The 21017-nt window shown below is 31.5% G+C and overlaps 4 protein-coding genes across 18 annotated transcripts in view; 3 read left to right on the plus strand and 1 right to left on the minus strand.

Annotated features, from left to right (window-relative positions):
* Positions 1 to 2935, plus strand: part of LOC132906642 (uncharacterized) — a 123285-nt gene extending 120350 nt beyond the window's left edge. For all 3 annotated transcript variants that reach the window (XM_060958993.1, XM_060958994.1, XM_060958992.1), the window contains exons 3-4: positions 345 to 503; positions 1547 to 2935. In XM_060958993.1, coding sequence (XP_060814976.1) covers positions 345 to 503; positions 1547 to 1735 — 348 coding nt within the window. In that variant the 3' untranslated portion in view covers positions 1736 to 2935. The remainder of the gene's footprint in view (positions 1 to 344; positions 504 to 1546) is intronic.
* Positions 2936 to 3380: 445 nt separating this feature from the next.
* On the plus strand, positions 3381 to 12214 carry LOC132906614 (E3 ubiquitin-protein ligase SMURF2). 4 transcript variants are annotated; one of them, XM_060958940.1, is made up of 13 exons: positions 3401 to 3607; positions 4586 to 4624; positions 4696 to 4804; positions 4876 to 5009; positions 5213 to 5477; positions 5548 to 6011; positions 6085 to 6334; positions 6414 to 6580; positions 7045 to 7235; positions 7309 to 7706; positions 7776 to 8236; positions 8320 to 8510; positions 8590 to 12214. In XM_060958940.1, the coding sequence occupies exons 1-12, from the start codon at positions 3553 to 3555 to the stop codon at positions 8505 to 8507; spliced, it is 2721 nt and encodes a 906-aa protein (XP_060814923.1). In that variant the 5' UTR covers positions 3401 to 3552; the 3' UTR covers positions 8508 to 8510; positions 8590 to 12214. The 4 variants fall into 4 exon arrangements, 3 of the variants coding, with proteins under 3 accessions (XP_060814924.1, XP_060814923.1, XP_060814922.1); XR_009658014.1 differs by having other exon boundaries at positions 3402 to 3607; positions 8320 to 8951; positions 9020 to 12214; XM_060958939.1 differs by having other exon boundaries at positions 3402 to 3607; positions 8587 to 12214.
* Positions 12215 to 13701: 1487 nt separating this feature from the next.
* On the plus strand, positions 13702 to 16775 carry LOC132906647 (THO complex subunit 1). Of its 3 annotated transcripts, XM_060959007.1 has the most exons (9): positions 13705 to 14045; positions 14121 to 14813; positions 14890 to 15137; positions 15287 to 15313; positions 15385 to 15684; positions 15768 to 15917; positions 15996 to 16143; positions 16239 to 16475; positions 16549 to 16775. In XM_060959007.1, exons 1-9 carry the CDS (start codon positions 14010 to 14012, stop codon positions 16702 to 16704), a joined length of 1995 nt encoding a protein of 664 aa, XP_060814990.1. In that variant the 5' UTR covers positions 13705 to 14009; the 3' UTR covers positions 16705 to 16775. The 3 variants fall into 3 exon arrangements, with proteins under 3 accessions (XP_060814993.1, XP_060814992.1, XP_060814990.1); XM_060959010.1 differs by lacking the exon at positions 16549 to 16775 and having other exon boundaries at positions 13702 to 14045; positions 16216 to 16299; XM_060959009.1 differs by lacking the exon at positions 15287 to 15313 and having other exon boundaries at positions 13704 to 14045; positions 16242 to 16475.
* A 429-nt stretch (positions 16776 to 17204) lies between these two features.
* Positions 17205 to 21017, minus strand: part of LOC132906645 (collagen alpha-1(XVIII) chain) — a 348851-nt gene continuing 345038 nt past the window's right edge. For 6 of the 8 annotated variants that reach the window (XM_060959002.1, XM_060959000.1, XM_060959003.1 and 3 more), the window contains 4 exons: positions 20988 to 21002; positions 19991 to 20185; positions 19755 to 19870; positions 17205 to 19027 (listed from right to left, as the gene is read on the minus strand). In XM_060959002.1, coding sequence (XP_060814985.1) covers positions 18733 to 19027; positions 19755 to 19870; positions 19991 to 20185; positions 20988 to 21002 — 621 coding nt within the window. In that variant the 3' untranslated portion in view covers positions 17205 to 18732. The remainder of the gene's footprint in view (positions 19028 to 19754; positions 19871 to 19990; positions 20186 to 20987; positions 21003 to 21017) is intronic. The other 2 variants (XM_060959006.1, XM_060959001.1) reach the window with 1 other exon arrangement.

Genomic DNA, 21017 nt, shown 5'->3' on the forward strand with positions numbered 1-21017 from the left:
AACAATGATACTTTGAAGCATGTACCTACCATCAGAATTTAAAGAAGTAAACGATTTTTCATTGGCATTCTCAACAGATATAGTCTTGCTTCGAATTAGGTACGATTAATTATGATCGAAATGCTTGGTTGAGTAGCACTCGAATTAAAATCTGATTATTCGCGATAGTGACTCATACAACAGTTTAGAGATATTTAATTAAGCACCTAGTACTTGAGATAACTTTTGATTATATTTACTATATAGTTTCTTTGTGTACGTTATTCCTTTGCTTTATTTTTAACTCTCTAAATATATATTTAACGCTTTTATAAATCGTATACGTTCTTTTATATCATTTTCAGGTAATGGTATGCATCCTCATAGGGTTGCATTATCACTCTTTCAGTGATGGTGGCCGAAACAGTGCGATGATCACGGTGGGCACTTTCGGTGGATATTTAATTATCCTGGCTGGTGTATTCTTTGGAATTATTATGGGATGTAGCATGGATCGACGCCTAGTAAGTAACGTTTAATAAAACTTATACTAGTTCTCCGTATTTTTTTTTTTTTTTTTTTTTTTTTTTTTTTTTTTTTTTTTTTTTTTTTTTTTTTTTTGGTTATTTTACAATTTGTCCTTGTGGACATTTGGTAAAGTGTTATATCTTGTTGGTGAAGAAAAAATAAATATAGCATGTGGGCGGCTACCCCCAGCGGGGTGCCAGCTTCGTTTTTTATAAGTTATATCTTTTATGTAGTTCTCCGTATTGATAAGAATTTCCAAGACAAAACACTCTATATGTGCAAATTGTATCCTATATTTTCTTTAAACCGTGCTTCAAACTTTTATTAATGTATTCGTTCTGAGTTTCTCTACGTTTTTCATCGAAATCATAAAATATCAGCGCAACATAGTTAGATATACCGTTAAGTTTTCCATAACTCTGCCGTCATCAATTTTATTAAAATGTCGCAAGCACGAATAGTGGGTTAATCTGTTCACCCGCAAACAATGAATCAGTTCATCGTTCGAATTTTTATTTAATCCCTTCGCGTCAGATCTGTATCTCTTTTGGGCGACGTACCTTTCAATGCAATATCGTTCATGCGAGTTCTCTCGCGTGTCTTCTTTTCATTAAAACGTTAGATATTTTGGCCAACTTTATAAGACACTGTGTTTGTGAATGTGAAAGGAGTTAGCCATGTTAAATGTACGAAATGTTTTATAAGCAAATGACTTTATATTTCCAAATTATATAAAATAATTCAAAGCATGGTATTATATGTAATACTATGTTACAATGCCTGATATGCGACATTCAGTTGTAAACATTGAAAAATGAAAATACAAGATATTCCCTATGAAGCATCACGTGAACGATATTGCGTCAGAGATATATTTCCTACAAAACATCGTATGAACGACATTGCGTTGCAAAATATCTTGTTAAGAGATGTCTCGGTTAACAGGTTAGTAGATAAAATGATGTCAATGGTAAAAAGCAACTAGTATTTTATGTAAATTATAGAAAGATATGTAACTTACAAGAGTCTTAACTTGCAGGACATGTTTTACTCAGCGGCCGGTTTCATCCTGTTCGTCGTCGCCGGTGCTTTGATCCTTGACCACTTCTCAAATTCGGTTTATCGTGGTTCTTTCCGCGATACTGGACTCGCTAAAGGCTGTATCAGCATCGCCGAGGGAGTTTTATTTTTGGTGGATGCGATACTCGTGTTTCGAGGAGAAGCCTAAAGTACAGAAAAATAATAATTCTTAAATAATGTCAGAGACCGCCTAATCATCGAAAATGTATTAAATAAGCTGCTGCCAAATATCGAAGGAATCGAACTGATTATCGCGGAAAAATCTTTATTCTTGAAAACTTGGAGAAGAAGCAGGTGAAAAAAGTGAAAGATTGATTCGTAAGAGGAATTTTGTGGATATCAAGGGAGTAGAATTAAAAATAACATTTTGAATAAAGATTTTTTAATTTCTTTTATCGCTGAAGTAAAAATTTGTTTTTAGAAAGAAACAATTCTTATATCACAATAATTGAGTAATTTTTTATAGCAAATTCGTGCTAGATGAGAAACTGTGAGTTGTGTTATTATATGTACAATATGTATATGAGTCTACATATGTATTTGAATGCATAAAACCAAAAACTTTTAGTAAAGATTTATGTAAATACCGCATTACAAAATTTGAAGAAACAAAGTGCTTCTTATCGCTTTATAATTTTCAATTCTAACTGTGTTATACTTAAATCAATTTTTGATTCCCAAAGAACGATTGTTAAAATACTTTGCAATTATTTTTTATTAAATTTTCTTCAAATTTTGTAACACATTAATTATTATATCTCATCGTATTAATAATAGCTTTGTAAACATTTTCGTTTTTATATCGTAGTTATAAAATTTTCGTTTGCAAAACGTTCGAATGTTTTCATGATCCATATTTGTTCAGGAAAAAATTCCTTTTCTTGGTATTTATTATGGCTTCGAACTGCCCCAACCAATTTGTATCAAACGAGAAAGTATGAATAATATTTGGTTGACGAAAAGTTCGTGTGGTTTTCAACGTGTAAATAAAGAAACAGGAATTGCACGAACTTATTGACCGATCTTAATATTTATTTATTTGTATCTTTTTCAAACTCAAATTTAATATGTTGAAAGTAGCAAAATATTTTTTTCGAATAAATTCCTTTCTAACGTAAGGCCAGTGAAAGCGCTGTAATCGCGATCGTTACACATAAATTAAACCACAATCACGACGCCATATTTACTGTAAGTTGGTTAAACATATTGAAATAATACTCTTTCTTTTCTATTGCCTTATATCATAATTAATTATTCACGTATTTATTATTTTTAAATGCTTACTGACTCTTATTTCATTTTATTAATTTATAAGCTCTTTATGTCGTCAGAACATGTAAATCTTCAATGAACAATCTACATTTAAAATAATGATGATTACTTTAGTAGCAAAAGAAACGGTTCTCTTCAATTCTGTTCAAAACATTAATCGTTTTATGTTGTGTAAAATTCTTTTGGAATAAATATAGCTTTGGTTAACTAATATTATATAACGTACGTTAAGATACTTTATAAATAGCATTAAGACCGCTATTTGAAAAATTGAAAGTTCAATTAGAATGTATATTGTGCGTAAAATAATCTTATATAATAAAGTCTTGACACATTGTTTAAATATATTTACAAGCACAAAGTTTTATATATAAATACGTATAAGAAATAAGGCATGTACGATTTACGTTCAAATATAATTTGTTTATAGTAAAGAGAAATACTTACTTTAAATTAAAACTTAATATCATTTCAATGTAATCGTCCGGTAGGTCATAGTTTGGCTTCGATATATTTCGAGAGGCACGAGTCGACAGGCGTTTTGAGTCGATATGAGTCGGTAAGGTCGATCAGCTGCAATAGTCGATCGTGCATAGTTGCGTGTGTGCAGATTGTACCGCCGCTTCGAGCAGCAGTTTTATTTACTAATTAGAGTGCCGATGTGCGATAGGAAGCGTTAAATGTGCGTGGAAAATGTCGAATCCGGGCGGTAGCAGGAGGAACGGGGCCATGAAGATTCGTTTGACGAGTGAGTTTATTAAGAAATCACGATGAATCTAACGAGACAGGAGCGTGAAAGTCGACCGATAGCCAACACGCGTTGTGATCCTTCCTGTGTCTTGATTTGTTATGTATCCGTTGATATAGCCCTGTCATAATTTTTACGATAGCCCATCTTTCAACAACGTCAGAACCATCATTATGGATATCGTATATCATTCGATTAGTACGAGGAAAAGAATACGCAGAAAGATCTGACTAGGGTTTTCGTCCTTTGGTTATGGCAACTCCCTATCGGAGGTCAAGACCCCACCGTGAGCACTCCGGGAGACCGTAGACTGAAGACGTTAATTTTGGTGGACTTGTTACACCCGCATCAGCTCTCCCTCGATATATGACATGTCCCATAGGGCTTGAAACGTTACGATCATTTTTTACTTTGAAATCGCTCCTTGTTGATTGATTCAATGGAGATTATTGCCGAGCTCATAATCGAATGTGAATAGGCCTAATTAACAAATGTCAGACGCTTACTACCGATACACCAGTTTAATATCCGTTAAACGAATGTCCGATTTATTCGTCTGATAATATTTTGTTATTTTAAAGACAACTGTAAATTTGTCAATTCATGGCTAATTCTATTTTATGAGATTTATAATAAAAAATTATCCTTTGATCCTTTAAATTGTCAAGCTTTTCTTGAATTAATGAAATTGCATATTATTATTTCATATCATTGTGCACTAGAAAGTATTAAATGATAAAACTAATGGGTCAATGTCAAAGATATTAAAGAGGAATGATATTTATGTATATTATGATGCTATCTTTCTTACGCTGCTAAGTAAATGTGTTTAGAAATTAATAGTATATTTATGTGGCTTTCCTCTTGATTGTATTATTCCATGAATCATTATTATCTACACTACAGAAATTTTACTTATTTATTAGAAATTATATTTATTTAAAGTGAATTTATGTATTTATTGTGTCAATTTTACAGTTTTATGTGCCCGTAATCTTGCCAGAAAAGATCTGTTTCGTGAGTATCTTTTAGGTTAAAATGGATAAAAATTATAAAGAATATCTTGTGTAAAGAAAAATTTCTTTCAGGCCTACCAGACCCTTTTGCTAAAATAACTGTTGATGGTTCAGGTCAATGTCATAGTACGCATACGTGCAAGGCAACTCTAGATCCCATGTGGAATCAACATTATGACTTGTAATTATTTCTCCATTATAATAAAAGCATAATTTTCCACACAAAAAGTACATAAATTCTTAATTCTACAGGTACATTGGGAAAGATGATGGTATTACGATATCAGTTTGGAATCATAAAAAGATCCATAAAAAGAAAGGTGGAGGATTTTTGGGATGTGTAAGAATATTATCCAACACGATTCAAAGACTCAAAGATACAGGATGTAATTATTATTTTCTATAATAATAGTAATATTTTATTATTTCTTTATTTTAGCTCCATAACCGAAAAAGGACTTAGTTTATAATCTGTACTCAAATACTGACACCCATTCATTCACTTCATTCTGTTAATTTCTATAAAATTATACAATTATTAATATTAGAATTTTACAGTGTTTAATTACTAAATTTAATTCTTTTATAGATCAGCGATTAGATCTTTGCAAAGCGCATTCAGATGACACAGATGTTGTTAAAGGAGAAGTTGTAGTATCTCTTTTATCACGAGATGGTCATAATGGTGCTGTGAGTAATACAGTGGGTCATAATGCTGTTGTTGATGTTCTTGGAGATCTGAGCTGTCCAAATGATTTGCCAGATGGATGGGAAGAAAGAAGGACTCGAAGTGGACGACTATATTATGTTAACCACTATACCAGAACTACACAGTGGATTCGTCCAAATGCACGGTTGGTTTTGTTTTTCTAAAGATATATTTTTCTTTTTCGTTAGATTCATTTTTATTAATGATTATAATAGACCCACCAATGGTATAATACCAACTACACCAGAACCACCACCATTACCTTCTTCTGAACCTACATCTCCCAGTGGCAGTGGAAGTCCTCCTAATATAAGAACTGAAAGTCCTACTAGATGTACACCTGAATGGAATGGGGATGGAACACCTAGTAGAACTCCTAGCAGAGATAGTTCTACCCCAAATACGCCAAGAAATACACCCACTCAGCAGCAAAATAGAAATCAACAAAATCAACATAACACAAGAAACGTAACACCCGCATCATCAAGGGAACGACGGCCAGTACGAGCAAGCGACGAACAAAATGGCAATCAGAATGGTAATGCTAGGCCTGAACGTGGTATTAACAACGCTCAACCACGAAGGCCTAATCGAAGTAATAGAAATAGAAATAGCGCACTGGTTTATAACGAGAGGAGGTACGATCCTCCGCAACCACCAGACTTACCCAGAGGTTATGGTAAATATCGAAATTGATGATTATAACAGTATATATACGTGCAAAGTAAAAAATTTTAAAATAAATTTTACAGAAATGAGAAAAACGCAACAAGGTCAAGTGTATTTTTATCATGTACCAACTGGTTCATCCACTTGGCACGATCCTAGAATACCTCGCGATTTACCAGCTAATGAATTAGCAAATGAACTTGGGCCATTACCGAGTGGATGGGAAATGCGACAAACTCAAAGTGGCCGTGTTTATTTTGTGGATCACAATAACAGAACTACACAATTTACTGATCCTAGGTTATCCAGTCAAATCATAAGCAATCTGTTAAAGTAAGTTAGTTGTAAATGAAAATATTTTAATTTACGATAATTTATGTATAATTTAACTTGTAAAATGTTTTGCTCATAGTAGGCGACAAAATAGTACAACTAATCAAACTACAAGTAGTTCAAATAATACAACTACAGCTGCAAATGAATCTACAGAAATAGAGACACCTGCATCACCAAGTATTCAATGCAACATGGTTCAGAGGCCAAGAACAGAGAATGGAAGCAATAATAATTCTGCGTCATGTAAGCTTAACACATTTTAATGGTATTAGGCTTATTAAATGTGTAATACAAATATATAATATACATAACAAAGTTAAATATGTAATATGAGCACAAAGTATGTTTTTGAATATATTATAAAAATTAATATTTGAATATATTATAAAAATTAAATATTTGAGTATATTATAAAATTATAAAATTCGAATGTTATTAATATCGCTTAAATCGTAGAAAAGTTTATCTATTTAATGCTATCTAGAAAGAAAACAAAAACATATTTGTGCATTATAGAATTTTATCTTATCTCTATACGGATATCTGTTTGGTGGTTAGTTCCTATTGTTAATCAGTTTTACTCCAGCAGAATGCCTTTTCATTTTTGGGGAATTTTATTTGTTAGAACGCATTATTGTAATAGCTGTTAAATGAAAACAATTTTTGTTTATTGTCTTGCATATTTATTTATTATATTTACTTTTTAGTGGAAAATACGTCAGCTCAAAATGCTCAAACTGTATCAGAATTGCCAAAGGAACTAATGGACAATGAATTACTGCCGAAGTATAAACGTGATTTAGTGGCAAAATTGAAATGTCTGAGAGCAGAATTAAATGCCCTTCAACCTCAAAGTGGACATTGTAGGCTTGAGGTATCAAGGAATGAAATATTTGAGGTGAGTACAGTTTTATATTCATATTTACGCAGCTTAAAAGAACGGTGTAATAATATATATATCTATTTTATAGGAATCATACAGATTAATAATGAAAATGCGACCAAAAGACATGCGTAAAAGACTTATGGTTAAATTTCGCGGTGAGGAAGGCCTTGATTATGGTGGAGTAGCACGAGAGTGGTTATATTTATTGTCGCATGAGATGTTGAATCCACAATATGGGCTTTTCCAATATTCAAGAGATGACAATTACACACTTCAAATTAATCCAGATTCGGGAATAAATCCAGAACATTTATCGTACTTCCACTTTGCCGGTAGGATAATAGGAATCGCCGTTTTTCATGGTCATCATATAGATGGAGGTTTTACAACTCCATTCTATAAAATGCTGCTTAATAAAGCAATTACTCTTACTGACATAGAAGGAGTTGATCCAGAATTACATAGAAGTCTTACATGGATGTTGTAAGTAAGAAAAATAATAATCGTGTACAATTTTCAGATAACAATGTAAAAATATCATTTTGTTTATAGGGAAAATAGTATAGATGGAGTATTGGATGCTACGTTTTCAGTGGAACATAGTAGTTTTGGAGTGTTGAAAAATCATGAACTTAAACCAGGTGGTAAAGACATTCCTGTAACTGAAGAAAATAAAAAGGAATATGTACGTTTATATGTAAACTATCGCTTTATGCGAGGTATTGAACAACAGTTTCTGGCATTACAAAAAGGATTTCACGAACTAATTCCACCTCAACTATTAAGACCTTTCGATGAAAGGGAATTAGAATTGGTTATTGGTGGTTTAGGAACGATTGACATTAATGATTGGAAAATGCACACACGATTAAAACATTGTACACCTGATACGCCAGTAGTAAAATGGTTTTGGCAAATAGTAGAATCTTATGGAGAAGAAATGAGAGCTCGATTACTTCAATTCGTTACTGGAAGTTCTCGAGTTCCTTTGCAAGGATTTAAAGCTTTACAAGGTAAATACTCGTGAATTAAATAAATAATTCCTAATAATTTTGCTTCATAAAGATACATTGTTATTTCCCAAACATGTTTATAGGATCAACAGGAGCCGCAGGTCCACGATTATTTACAATACATGCCGTTGATGCGCCAAGTGAAAATTTACCAAAAGCACATACCTGTTTCAATAGAATAGATATTCCAGAAAGTTATCCCAGTTATCAGAAAATGCTTGACAAACTTACACAAGCAGTTGAGGAAACTTGTGGTTTCGCTGTTGAATAATAGGTAAAAAGGCATAACTTCAATTTATTAATATAATGTATTTGTTTTATATAATTACTGAGATTGCACACATTCGTAGTAGGAAATATTTATCGACAGATTTTACTGTCGCTAAATTAAAAATAAATTTTGAAGTACCAAGAGATGTTATCTCACGAGAGTACGGGAAGAGCTAGTATTATAAAATGAAAATGTTAATACGTAAAATGTCGGAAATAATTCTGACTATGTTTTGTACAAATGATTGAATGGCCTTGATGGTTGTAATGACTTCTAAGTGATTGTCGATTGGTACATTATGTATGTGAACACTCTTGTGATTTACACACTTCGTCCATGAACATTTTAATGAATGGTTCCTCAGAAGTTCTGGTTATATTGGTCTTTAACTATTTATTATTCAGTGACTGATAGAGATGTGCAAAAAGTTATAATTTCATTGAGGTAAATATGTTGATTGGCCTAAATGTTTATTTTATTTATATTAATCATGTTTTCCGTCATAACTTTAGGCTCAGTAATTTACTTATAAGATCACCATCAAAGAATTAACTTCATTGTTTTCGAGGTATGGTAAAAAAAATATAAAAATCATGCATGCACAAATATGTATAGAAAATGAATTCTTTCACATAATGGAAAACATTGTTCAATTACAGACACGCTCATGTTAGTATTTTATATTAAGCGAAAATAGTAAAAAATGAAGAGAACAAAAGTATATTAATCGTTTAAGAATCTCATTACAAAAACTCGTAATATGCATTACTTGCAATGAATTTTAAATCAGCCATACAATGTATTTCATTCTCGAAAGCTTTCAATTTCTTTTTTATTAAATGTAATTACAATATGCACAGTCAATTAATAATTCCATATTAACAATCTTTCAAATAATAGAGTTTAGTAACAAAATAAGAATATATACTCAAATTCATTATTATAGTCAAATAACAATTAAAAAGCAGTGCTGGGAATTTAGTACATATAATGTATTATTTCAAGTCGGTCATCGTGATTAAGGGGAAAATATGAAATCTGTATATCATGACCTTTGATGCAAGTGTTGAGTTCTTAACTTCATCGTAAATTGAAATTAACGAATACAAAATACATTTATCAGTTGTAAGAAAAAGTGGTATACATGTCCTCAGTATTAAAAATTATTTCTATTGGTATATGAACACTTGCTTCGAGGAACTTTGTAACGCAATCGGCAAATTTTGTTATTGTAGCACAACATGAGTTGTGCGACGATCATTGTTGCTTGTTTAAGAGCCAATAGCACCGAGTGCGTTAACAAAATGTAAATAGTACAGTGTTTAATATAAAATTAACACGACGGTATAACGTGCCAGTCAGTTAGTTGGCTTCTGCACGATAAAAACGCGTCGGTTCTAGTGTAGGCTAAATCGTGAATTGTGTACATTAGCTTTAATTTAAAAAAATTGAACACATATTTAAAGAAAGAGTTTATTCGACGAGTTTATGTAAAGTTAGAATGGTTTTACTCGAATCGACTCTTTGTTGTAGAAGTTCATGAAATAATCTATACTTTGCTACTAGCAGTAAAGCATAGAGACATTTATTTATCGCACGAATTCTTTATTTAGTCTCTAGCATTTACTTTTATTGTAAAAAATATCTAGTGGCTGATAGCACCAATCATCATTTCGTATTATTATTGCATTATTGTATTTTATTCTGCACGTAACTGTGATCAAACATATCGTGAAAAGAGAAGAAGCAGTGGGAGACACCTTTGTAGGTTTGTCCTGAATATTATACTCGTTTACTCATATTTTTTTTTAAACCGTAAAAGTTTATACGTATATTCGTTTTAATAATTATTTCGTTAACAAAAAGTTATTATATTTTATATTTAAATACGCAAAAGTATCACCCGTTTTCGGTTTTGAAATACGGTCTGATTACTTTGCTTTTATACCTCTGAAATTTTACTATTAATTTTATTAATTACTAATAAAATTAATAATAAAATGAAGGTATATATTATTCTTTGCGCGTAAAACGGTATAATATTAACGAAGCAATCATTTGACTTTAAAATGAGAAAATGTGTAACAATGACAATCATTGTGCATTTGATAAATGTTGTAAAACAGTATTAACTTGAAATCGATCGAATAATATTGCTGATTTGTAAATGTTCAATCAAGCAACATTATTCACATTTTTCTCAGTTTACGATATTAATGTTTTAAGACTTATATAATTCAACTTTTTAATAAGAGTTAAATCTATTTATTAAGGCTACAATCTACATATACTATTTTTTAAATTGAATATTTAACAAATACAATGAGGGTCTCCCACAAATCTGTTATATTTTAAACTTTTTTCAACTTCTGTCACATATAAGGGAATAAAGGCCTTATTAGTGCCTTGGAGTTGATATCAATGTGGAAAATAACAAATTTTATGCTCATCATATTTTGGAATAAAAAATAATACTACAAGCAAGTTTTAGAAGGAAAAAATAATTAATTTCAAAAGCATCTAAAAATTATCACAATGCAAATCTTATGAGTATATGTATAGACTATTAGGGAATAAATGAGGAATAATTGAGGAACGAATAGAAATTGATACTAAGGTCACCACTTGGGCAAGCATTGCCAAAGAAAATTTAAATTATTCAGATTTTTAAGTTATCGAATATTAGAAATCTTTTTTAATTCATCTCTTGCTGTTAGATAAAAAAGAAAGCATATATATACATACATATATATATATATATATTGAAAGAAATTACACATATAAATATTTTATAAATAAATGATCTACAAATCAATAATGCAATAAATACTATCTTGAAAAAGCTTCGGCACTTCTAAGCATGTTACATGCATGGATAATCAAAGAGAATTAAATCTATTAAATATGAATGAGAAGAATCATTCACACTTTTAAACACATATCACTATGTGCAATTAAATTTTTGGTTACTTTTTCATGTAATTTTTTGTTATAAAATGATGCAAATGCTTTCAAAGCTTTTCGACAGCCTAATTATACAAAGCTTCAGCAGGAGACAATATTGAACATTGGATTAAAAAACGGAAGGTACAAAATTAGAAAATGATTTAATACATATCATGTAAATTAACTGTCACTACGATGTGAAGTTTCAAATACGAACGTAATTTTAATTAAATTCAATAATTATTAGTGCATTACGGGTATAAATGCTCTCTTGAATTGTATAAATGTTTAAAGTCCTTAATAAAGGTATATGGTGACCGGATTTCGAATTCCATGTTAAGTATATCGTATACTGTGCTCGGCAATAATAGAATTTTATTCTACCAAATAGCAGGATATTTTGCTAACATTTATCGGTATCCGTAAAAGAACAAACTTTCAAGATCGAAGAAAGAAATTTTATTTTGTCGAGAGATGAAAAAGGAAAATATTGAGATGGAAAGGAATCGTTTATTCACAACCGTGTGTTCATATACGCCGGTATTTAAAAATTCCGTACTAAGCTATGCGCGAAATTTTTAAGAAATTGCGAATACGTTACTATACTGCAATTATTGTATTATTATTATTGCTATTATAACCGTTGTTATTATCATTATTGCGCAGAACCTTCGGAACACAATTGTATATACATCTTTTCCTTTTGTATTTTGGATGAAATGTATATTTTAATAAAATATCCAAAGTATGAACTTTTTAAATTTTGTCTTTATATTGCTGTAAATAAAAATGAATCTTCCTAATCTTTTCTTTTAATAATATGTATATTAATAATATCTTCTTTAAATGGAAAGAATGAAAATCTGAAGAATTGAATTAAATAGTTGTATAAGTCAAAATTATTTAAATGATTCAAAAGATCAAATATTTAAAGAGAGTAATTTTTAATTTATTATTACAGAATTTCCGATGTTACTTTTTTAAATTATGTTGGTTTAAAATAGGAATCTAATATGTGTCAACTATTATATAAATGTTGATTATTATTTTTGAAAGGATTGATATTTAGATGTTAAATAAAAATAACATAAATATGAAGTAATTAGATAATGCATTATATTTCCTAAGATATTAAAAAATCACGTTTTATTCACAGGTTTATAGAAATCTATGGTTTTACTCTTTCTTCTTTGTTTTAATAGTGAAATAATTAAGTGATCTAGTGATTCACTGTTTCTCTGTTTGATGTTAACGTCGAATTTCCAATTCCGTATTTGGTTTTTTCCACGTATAATTTTGACCATCTGAGTCAGAAATATTTGACTCGTCCAAAAAGATGACTTTATCTCAAAAAGAATTATCTTTATTAATATAGATTTTTGCAAAAGTCAATTTTTTTTTATGATTTACAGCATTAATATATGTATGGCTCCTTTCGCGGTACTCTGCCATGAAAATCATTGTTTCGTAAGATTCGTCGACATAATTCCGGGTGAACTTCTTTATGAAACATATCAGCTACCATACTTGCGAGTTAAAGAGCGGATGTGGTAGGATTTTTTTTTAATTCGCGAATGATAACTTTCTCCTCTCTTCCAGTCAATTTCTTTGGTCGACCTGATCGAGCTTTGTTTGCAAGTGTTCCCTCATTCTTCGATTTTTTTATGATACAATGTATTGTGGACTTATCTCTGTTCACAATTCCGGCAATCTCGTTATATGATTTGCCGTCCTCGTGTAATCTGAATATTATTTCTCTTTTATACTTTTTTGCTCGCTCATACAGCTCGCGGAATGGTGTATACAATGTGCCTCTTTTCCAACGAGAACTATACGTAAACATGTAATTAATATCAAATTTAATTACTTGGAAATTTTTAATTTATTACAATATTTTAATTTAAATTGATTAATTATTCAGAGGCAAAATTATATGTAATTATGTGTACAAATATTTACAGTAATTTAATGTTGAAATTAATGTTTCCAGACGTATCATACCATAAAGGATTAAAAAATATAAAATACAGATTTTTTTACATTAACTGACATTAGAATAAAATAACAAAATTTTTCTTTTCTAATAAAATTCATTTCAATATTGCGTCGAACTTGCTGATAGGTAATACTAAAAAAATGTTCGGAATACAAAAATTAATAATAAAACATAAACATTGTTTGACATCTCTGCAGCAGCGCTCCTAGTGGTGGATTGGAGAAATACAGGTCGTCGTATTATCGTGACGTCCTCTACCACGGAATATAATCATTGACTAACCTCGTCCAAACGGTACATCAGTAGCCAATCATTGTAGCCACAGTAATCAAATTTTGTTTACGTTCACTGCCTCGTCTTGTTAGATAGATTATATATAAATTTTTCACAAGTCAATTTTCGGACAGTATCCCCTAGCAAGTGTCGACGCTGGGATTTGCTTGTACGATTGTGGTATAAGCATAGGTCTTGATAGTTTATGAGATACTTGATATGTAGTAGAAAGAAATTGTCCATATTTTAAGATAAAAGAATATAATTATAAAAATTTGTTTTACACGATGGCCATGTTCGAAGTTTTAAGAAAAGAATATAGTGTAAGGATTATAAAAATTGATAATACTTTTGAGGTTATACGATTTATGATTTTAAATGATTTTCTGTTTTTCTAGAATTATTTGCAACAGTGTTTTAAGCTGTCAGATATACAAATATTTCAGAAGAAATGTGTCGAACGGTGTACAAATGACAGTGATAGAAAAGCTGCAATTGATCAAGCATTAAGGGATACTCTTCTTGTAATATTATCTGAAAATGTATCAAGTAATGTGCCTTTACTTGAGACCTATATTACATTCTGCATCGAATTATGCAGAAAAGACTTAGCAACTGCAAGTATGCCAGTGATGCTACTTGGTGATATATTTGATTCTATGACACTCGACAGATGCGAACAGTTGTTTACTTTTGTTGAGAACAATGTGGTTGTGTGGAAGGAAGATTTATTCTTTAGTGCCTGTAAAAACAATTTGTTAAGGATGTGCAATGACTTACTTAGAAGGTTATCTAGATCACAACAAACTGTATTTTGTGGAAGAATTCTTTTATTTCTGGCTAAGTTTTTTCCTTTTTCTGAGAGGTCTGGTCTTAATATTGTTAGTGAATTTAATTTGGAGAACCATACAGAATTTGGCTCAGAAAAATCAGAGGGAGACGATTTGGAACAAATAACTAAGGATGATGATAAATCAGAGACTAAAGTGCCAATTGATTATAATTTATATAGAAAATTTTGGGCACTCCAAGATTTTTTCAGAAATCCCAATCAGTTATACCTAAAAATGCATTGGAAGATATTTTCAACGGTAAGATTAAATTATTGTATTCTTATAACCTTCTATATTCTTATACTTTTTTGTCATAAATATTTTATTCGTTTAGCATGCTTCAAGTGTATTGTCAGCATTTTCATCTTTTAAATTGGAAGAACAACGTAATTATCCTTCAACATGTGTTAAAGTTGAATCTTCCATGGAGGGATCTCATAAGGAAACCCCTTATTTTGCAAAATATTTAACAAATCAAAAATTGTTGGAGCTACAACTATCTGATTCAAATTTCAGACGATATGTATTGCTGCAATTTCTCATTCTTTTCCAATATCTTAATAGCACTGTTAAATTTAAAGCGTAAGTATCTATAATTTGTACATATCTTTATATACACTTGTATTTTATTACAACCAAATTCACAATTCCTCTTGTTAGAATTGCACATTTTTAATGAATTATTAGTAAAATGACTTTGAAAGCTATAAAACGATGTTTGTTTTCCAAAGCTTCCTTGCCAGTGGCTATGAGACAAGGTCTGCTTTCCTTAAATAGTGTTTCAGGTTATTTATATTTCAAAGTCTCAATAAATTTTGTATTTTTTAAGTGAAACACATGAACTAAAGCCTGACCAAGTAGAATGGGTAAAAGGAACCACGGAGCAAGTATATGCCTTACTGACAGAAACACCTCCCGATGGTCCAACATTTGCAGAAACTGTTAAAAATATATTGAAACGCGAAGAGCACTGGAATGCTTGGAAAAATGAAGGATGCCCACCATTTAAAAGACCAACTCCAGATTCTAGTGCCGACATAGAGGAATCAAAAAAACCAAAGAGACCAAGGCGTAGAATCGGAGATGTCATTAGAGACGCCCAAGGAGTAGGAAAATATCATATGGGAAAGTAAGAAACCATAGAAAAAACTATTTATTTTTTTTCCTTATTAGAAAATACATTATATACAATTGAATTTAATTGCTTTGCAGCCCAGAACTCACGAAATTATGGAACTTATGTCCTAATAATCTTGAAGCATGTAAATCTAAAGAAAGAGACTTCCTTCCATCTTTAGAGACATATTTTGAAGAAGCTATTATGCAATTAGATCCTAATGCAATGGTAGAAGATGAATACAAGTAAATGTTTTATTTTATATATTTCTGTGTTGTTATTATATTATTTTTAATTATATTATTTTTGTTTATTTGTCACAGAAAAGTAAACGATGGGAATTTTGGTTGGCGAGCATTGAGATTACTAGCTAGACGTAGTCCTCATTTTTTTGTCCATGGGAATTATCCTATTAATAAATTACCTGAATATCTCGAAACAATGATTAAAAAAATCGCTAAAGATCGGCCAGTGAGTGTAACACCTTTGTTTCATTAATCTATGTTAGATCTTCAAAGTGAATTTACCGTGTAGATTTAAAAGTGAATTGTTTTTGACTTTTGAAGCAGACACAGTCGGATATAAAATTAGAAACAGAGGAGACTCCCCCGCCAGAAGCGAACGATCAAGAATTTAACGAAGATGTTCTCAAGCAAGAGAGTGAACAAGTTGAAGCCGAAAATACGGATACGAAAGGACGAAAATTAACGAAAGTGACACCTGACATGGTGGCGAAATTATCAGAAATTCTGAAAAACGATTGGAAAAAGTTAGCAACCAAGTTTGGTTACACTAGTGAAGAGGTAGCAACAAATTTTATAGCGTAGAAGCTTAAAAAATCACAGCTCACTAACTACAATCTATATCTTTTTCTAGATTACATTTTTCCAAGGGAAACCAACGCCGTACGAGCAATGTAAAAATATGTTGGAAATTTGGGCGGAAGAAGATGTAGATGCATCGATGGAAAATTTAGCATATATTTTAGAAGGTTTAAAATTCACGGAAGCGCTAGCTGTTTTAAAATCTTAATTACCTCGTGAAAGAGATAATCTTAAAAAATGTATGATACTATATGAATTAAACTTTTACAGTTTTTGGAACGATGTGTTTTCTATAAATCTTAATCTTAATCTCAATAGTAAATTATATTTCTTATATTCCAACAACAATAGTCAGTATTAATTAAAAATAACTAAAGCATTAATTAAAAAATACATAAATATTGTACTTACTTTTATGGTATCATTGTTTCAGCAACTATTAACAACATTTAGATAGACATTGTTTGACAAAATGGGACGAAGTAAATAGATAGTCTTCAGAACAGTTTCACGTAGTGAAATAGTTATGTTTCTATATACACTAAAATTTAAATATTCTATACATATATTCTTTTTTAAATAAATCACATATGTTTCAATAAGAAATCATCTCTCCAATTTGAACATAGCGCGAATATTAGATTAATCGATTTTCGAGTATCGTAACATTACATGATATCGATAGATCGAATTTGATTCAAGAGTCCGTTAGATGCACTTTCCGTTCTTTATTTAGAAAGACAATAATAAAGTGTACAAATAATACAAAATTTCGAACTAAAACGGTCGTCGGTGCAAACTATATCGAAGGATAGTTGGTTTTACATCGGTACGTCAAGACCTACATTACGGCATCGGGAGAATTTTCATTATTTGTTATTTTTTTGGAGTGAAATCGATTCGCCAACAAGCATGCTGACAACCTAAAGGTATAGACCGACGTTCTCTCTACTTAATCGTAATAAATTAGTTTAACGTTAGTAATATATCGTATCTTCGAATTATAGACACTGACTTAGACTCGATTTATGCTCGATGTAAAAGCAGAGGCCAATGACGATTAAGACAGCGACAGCTCGCGGAATGGTGTATACAACGTGTTTCTTTTCCAACGAGAACTATACGTAAGTTATAAAATATTGCTACATATACGCCGAAATAGTTTTAGAAGCATATTCCACAACTGTTCGCGATTGTTAATCCAATTTCTAAATAATCCTTTCATCGCATATACATACTGTTACATTTATGGGCCTGTAGCACCGTAAGTATAAGTACTTACATCCTTACTGTACAATCATGCAATTTACTATCGCACCAAACGCGTCTGCCGCGAATTGTACACAGAGCATAAATCTGGATTCCGGATGCAAGAAACTCAATCATCTTATACGGAATCCTTTATTTATTTGTTTGTTTTTTTTTTTTTTAATCGATTCGTTTCTTATATCTAACATACACACTCATATGTATTGGCTAAAGTGTAAATGTAATTCGATTGCGGATATGAATTCCGACATTTTTATTAGGTCGTAGGGCAGCCGTTAGTTTACGTTCTGTTTTTTTCTGCAATTTTTTTTTCATTTTTATTCTTTTTGTTTCGTTCTTTAATCCCTTAAACAGTAAATTATGACTCGAATGATGAACATCTTTGACCACGCTTCAAAGAATCTCCTCTCGTAGCAGCGTTCTAAGTACTGGACGTTTATCGTGACGTAGGGAACTTCTAATGGCGTCGAGTTGGTTGACGCGCGCCGAAGAAACCGGTGATGTCGCGTTTTTCCGACGCTCGATAACGATGACGGATTAAGAGTACAGGCGAGTAATCGATATGAAACACTGATGAACGATGTCTAGACGATCAGTCTTATTTCTTAAAGAGAGAACGGAAACTCGGTATAAAGCGTTGGCTAATGACTCGCGATTAGGGTTATAACCTTTCGAATTACAGATAGATTTCACGCTGATTAGAAACGAGATGATTACTCTGTTTTTATTGTGTATTCATCGTATTCTTCTGTTTGAACATTTTTTTCTTTTTTTTTTTTTTTTATGTTTTCTTCTCTTTTCTTTTTCTATTGCTTTTCATTATACAGTTCATCAAACAGGAACGATACGCGGTTGACTCATCTCGGTTTCTATCTATACAACGATGTTGTTGCTGTGTATTTTACGTATGTTAAAAGACAGAGAGAAAATTGGGATAGAAGAGATGGGAATGGGAACGGTAGAAGGGTTAGTTTTCCATCAGAGAATCCAAGTACTCCTTATAATCGTTCTCCGACATTTCGTCCTCATCCTCCGAAACTTCGACGCTTCTCCTCCTTCTTGTGGTCTCGCTGGTTACTTCTATACAGAGCAACGCGAACTTGTTGTCGCAGGAATAACGAACTTGCTCCAAGAGGCGTCCCCCAGTTAACGGTGATCCTAATCCGTAACGATCCGAACTACTTGAATGCCAGGCGTCGCAATACGTGTCCATTGCCCGGTCTCCTAATTTGTGCGATCCGTGCCATGCCACCTTTTCTGGCCTAAAATATCAGACGATGATAAGTTTGCCTCTATCTTAGCTCTAGTCTTTAATTTCAATTTTTTTTTTTTTTTTGTACAAAATATACATTGTACTAGATAATTCTTACAAGTGTATCTATAATTATATAGAAATAAAATAAATATATTTAATTAAATCATGAAGTAGTAAATCTCGCGAAAAAGGTTTTTATGGAATATTCCTTAGAACATTGATTCCGCCGTGTTGTAAGTTTAGCTAGAGCTGACTACCAGAATGTATTATCGTTTGAAAAGTCGATGAATCTATCAAAAAGTCATGCCTCATTCTGCGTTTTTGTAATTACGTATACATATGGATTATCAAAAATATAAATCTAGTCTTTAATTTCGCTTTCATTTATATTTCAATTTTTTTTTTTTTTGTACAAAATATACATTGTACTAGATAATTTTTACAAGTGTATCTATAATTATATAGAAATAAAAGAAATATATTTAATTAAATCATGAAGTTGTAGCAGATCTCGCGAAATAGGTTTTTATAGAATATTCCTTAGAACATTGATTCCGCCGTGTTGTAAGTTTAGCTAGAGCTGACTATCAGAATTATCGTTTGAAAAGTCGATGAATATATCAAAAAGTCATGCCTCATTCTGCGTTTTTATAATTACGTATACATATGGATTACCAAAAATATAAATCTTTATTTTATTATAGGACAAAAAGAAAAATAAACGAGATAGTTACCATGCAAAGTCGGTGAGGATATTTTTGCCATTGAAACTGTAAATCCTTGGATTTTGCGAGAAGTAGGCCCCGTTTCCGTTGAACATCTCTTTCCACGAGTTGAAAAGTACATCGCCCTAGGGGATAGAAAACAAATGTTTCGTAACATGCGCGACGCGCTTATGGAAAATTGCTTGGAAACTTGGCTGAAATACTTTCACAAATAAATCGTTCAGAATCTATATATTGCGAGTCACCTTTATGTTAACTATAGGAAGATCACGGTCCCCAAGTCTCACGATGCTGTCAACATTTTGAACTCTGGAGCTGAGGAATGCTCGGAACGTACCCCTCAAACCAGCTCGCTTCGCTTGTCGATAACAAGCGTAGTCAGCTCCACGTACACCGTGCATGTCTCCCGTAAATGGCTCGTTCAAAGCAGCCATTCGTAACTGGAAATTGTAATATCAATGTGACGTTCTTGTATGAATTATTTAGGCAAGCGGGAAAATAAGTAAGAATTGAAATTAGTAAATAAAAATAGAAGTGAAATTATTATTTATTTATATCTTAGCACAGATAATAGACTTTCATCGTTTCTTAAAATACAAAAACAGCTCCTGTTTTTTGGAGAGCTTCAAATATTGAAATAAATGATACTTCAAAGTAGTATAGTATACGTCAAAGAAAGGTTTTGGTATATATTTTGCCAATATATAGCATTTTGCTAAGCAAAGAATCGTTTTTCTGAAAATTATAGTTTTCGTGTATAATAATATATATATTGTAATTCCAGTTCCCAGGATCCAAGTTCATAGAATGGACTTGGTTTATGAAAAGCCCTATAATCACTCATCCCTCCACATTACAATCGTACTGCACTCTGTAAATTATAGTTTCAGTATATACAGTTCTCTTAGGTCCAGCTTCCAAATAGATACTTGAATTCCTACGTGTATTAAGTAGATTTCTAGATCCTAGGCACGTTAATGCGCACAATTGACGAAGAGATAAATCTTTCTCTAAATTTTCGATATAGTTTGCCGTCAATCTTCTTCGTAATATGGTAAAAGATTTGAGTGCAAAAAGAATTAAGAACGATTCGTTCAATAGGTAATGAAAATTCGTTTCTCTTCTTCGTACTTAACGAAAATGAAATGGAACGAAGCGTTCTTGCGAAAATTATAAAAAACTGAAAGAGGGAACGTATAAGAGGACGATAACGTCGAAAGATTAATCATGCCAATATCTTACCATCCGTGGATACCACTTTGGAAGCAGGAA

Source organism: Bombus pascuorum, chromosome 5 (assembly GCF_905332965.1).
Source record: "Bombus pascuorum chromosome 5, iyBomPasc1.1, whole genome shotgun sequence".
Classification (NCBI taxonomy): Eukaryota; Metazoa; Arthropoda; class Insecta; order Hymenoptera; family Apidae; genus Bombus; species Bombus pascuorum.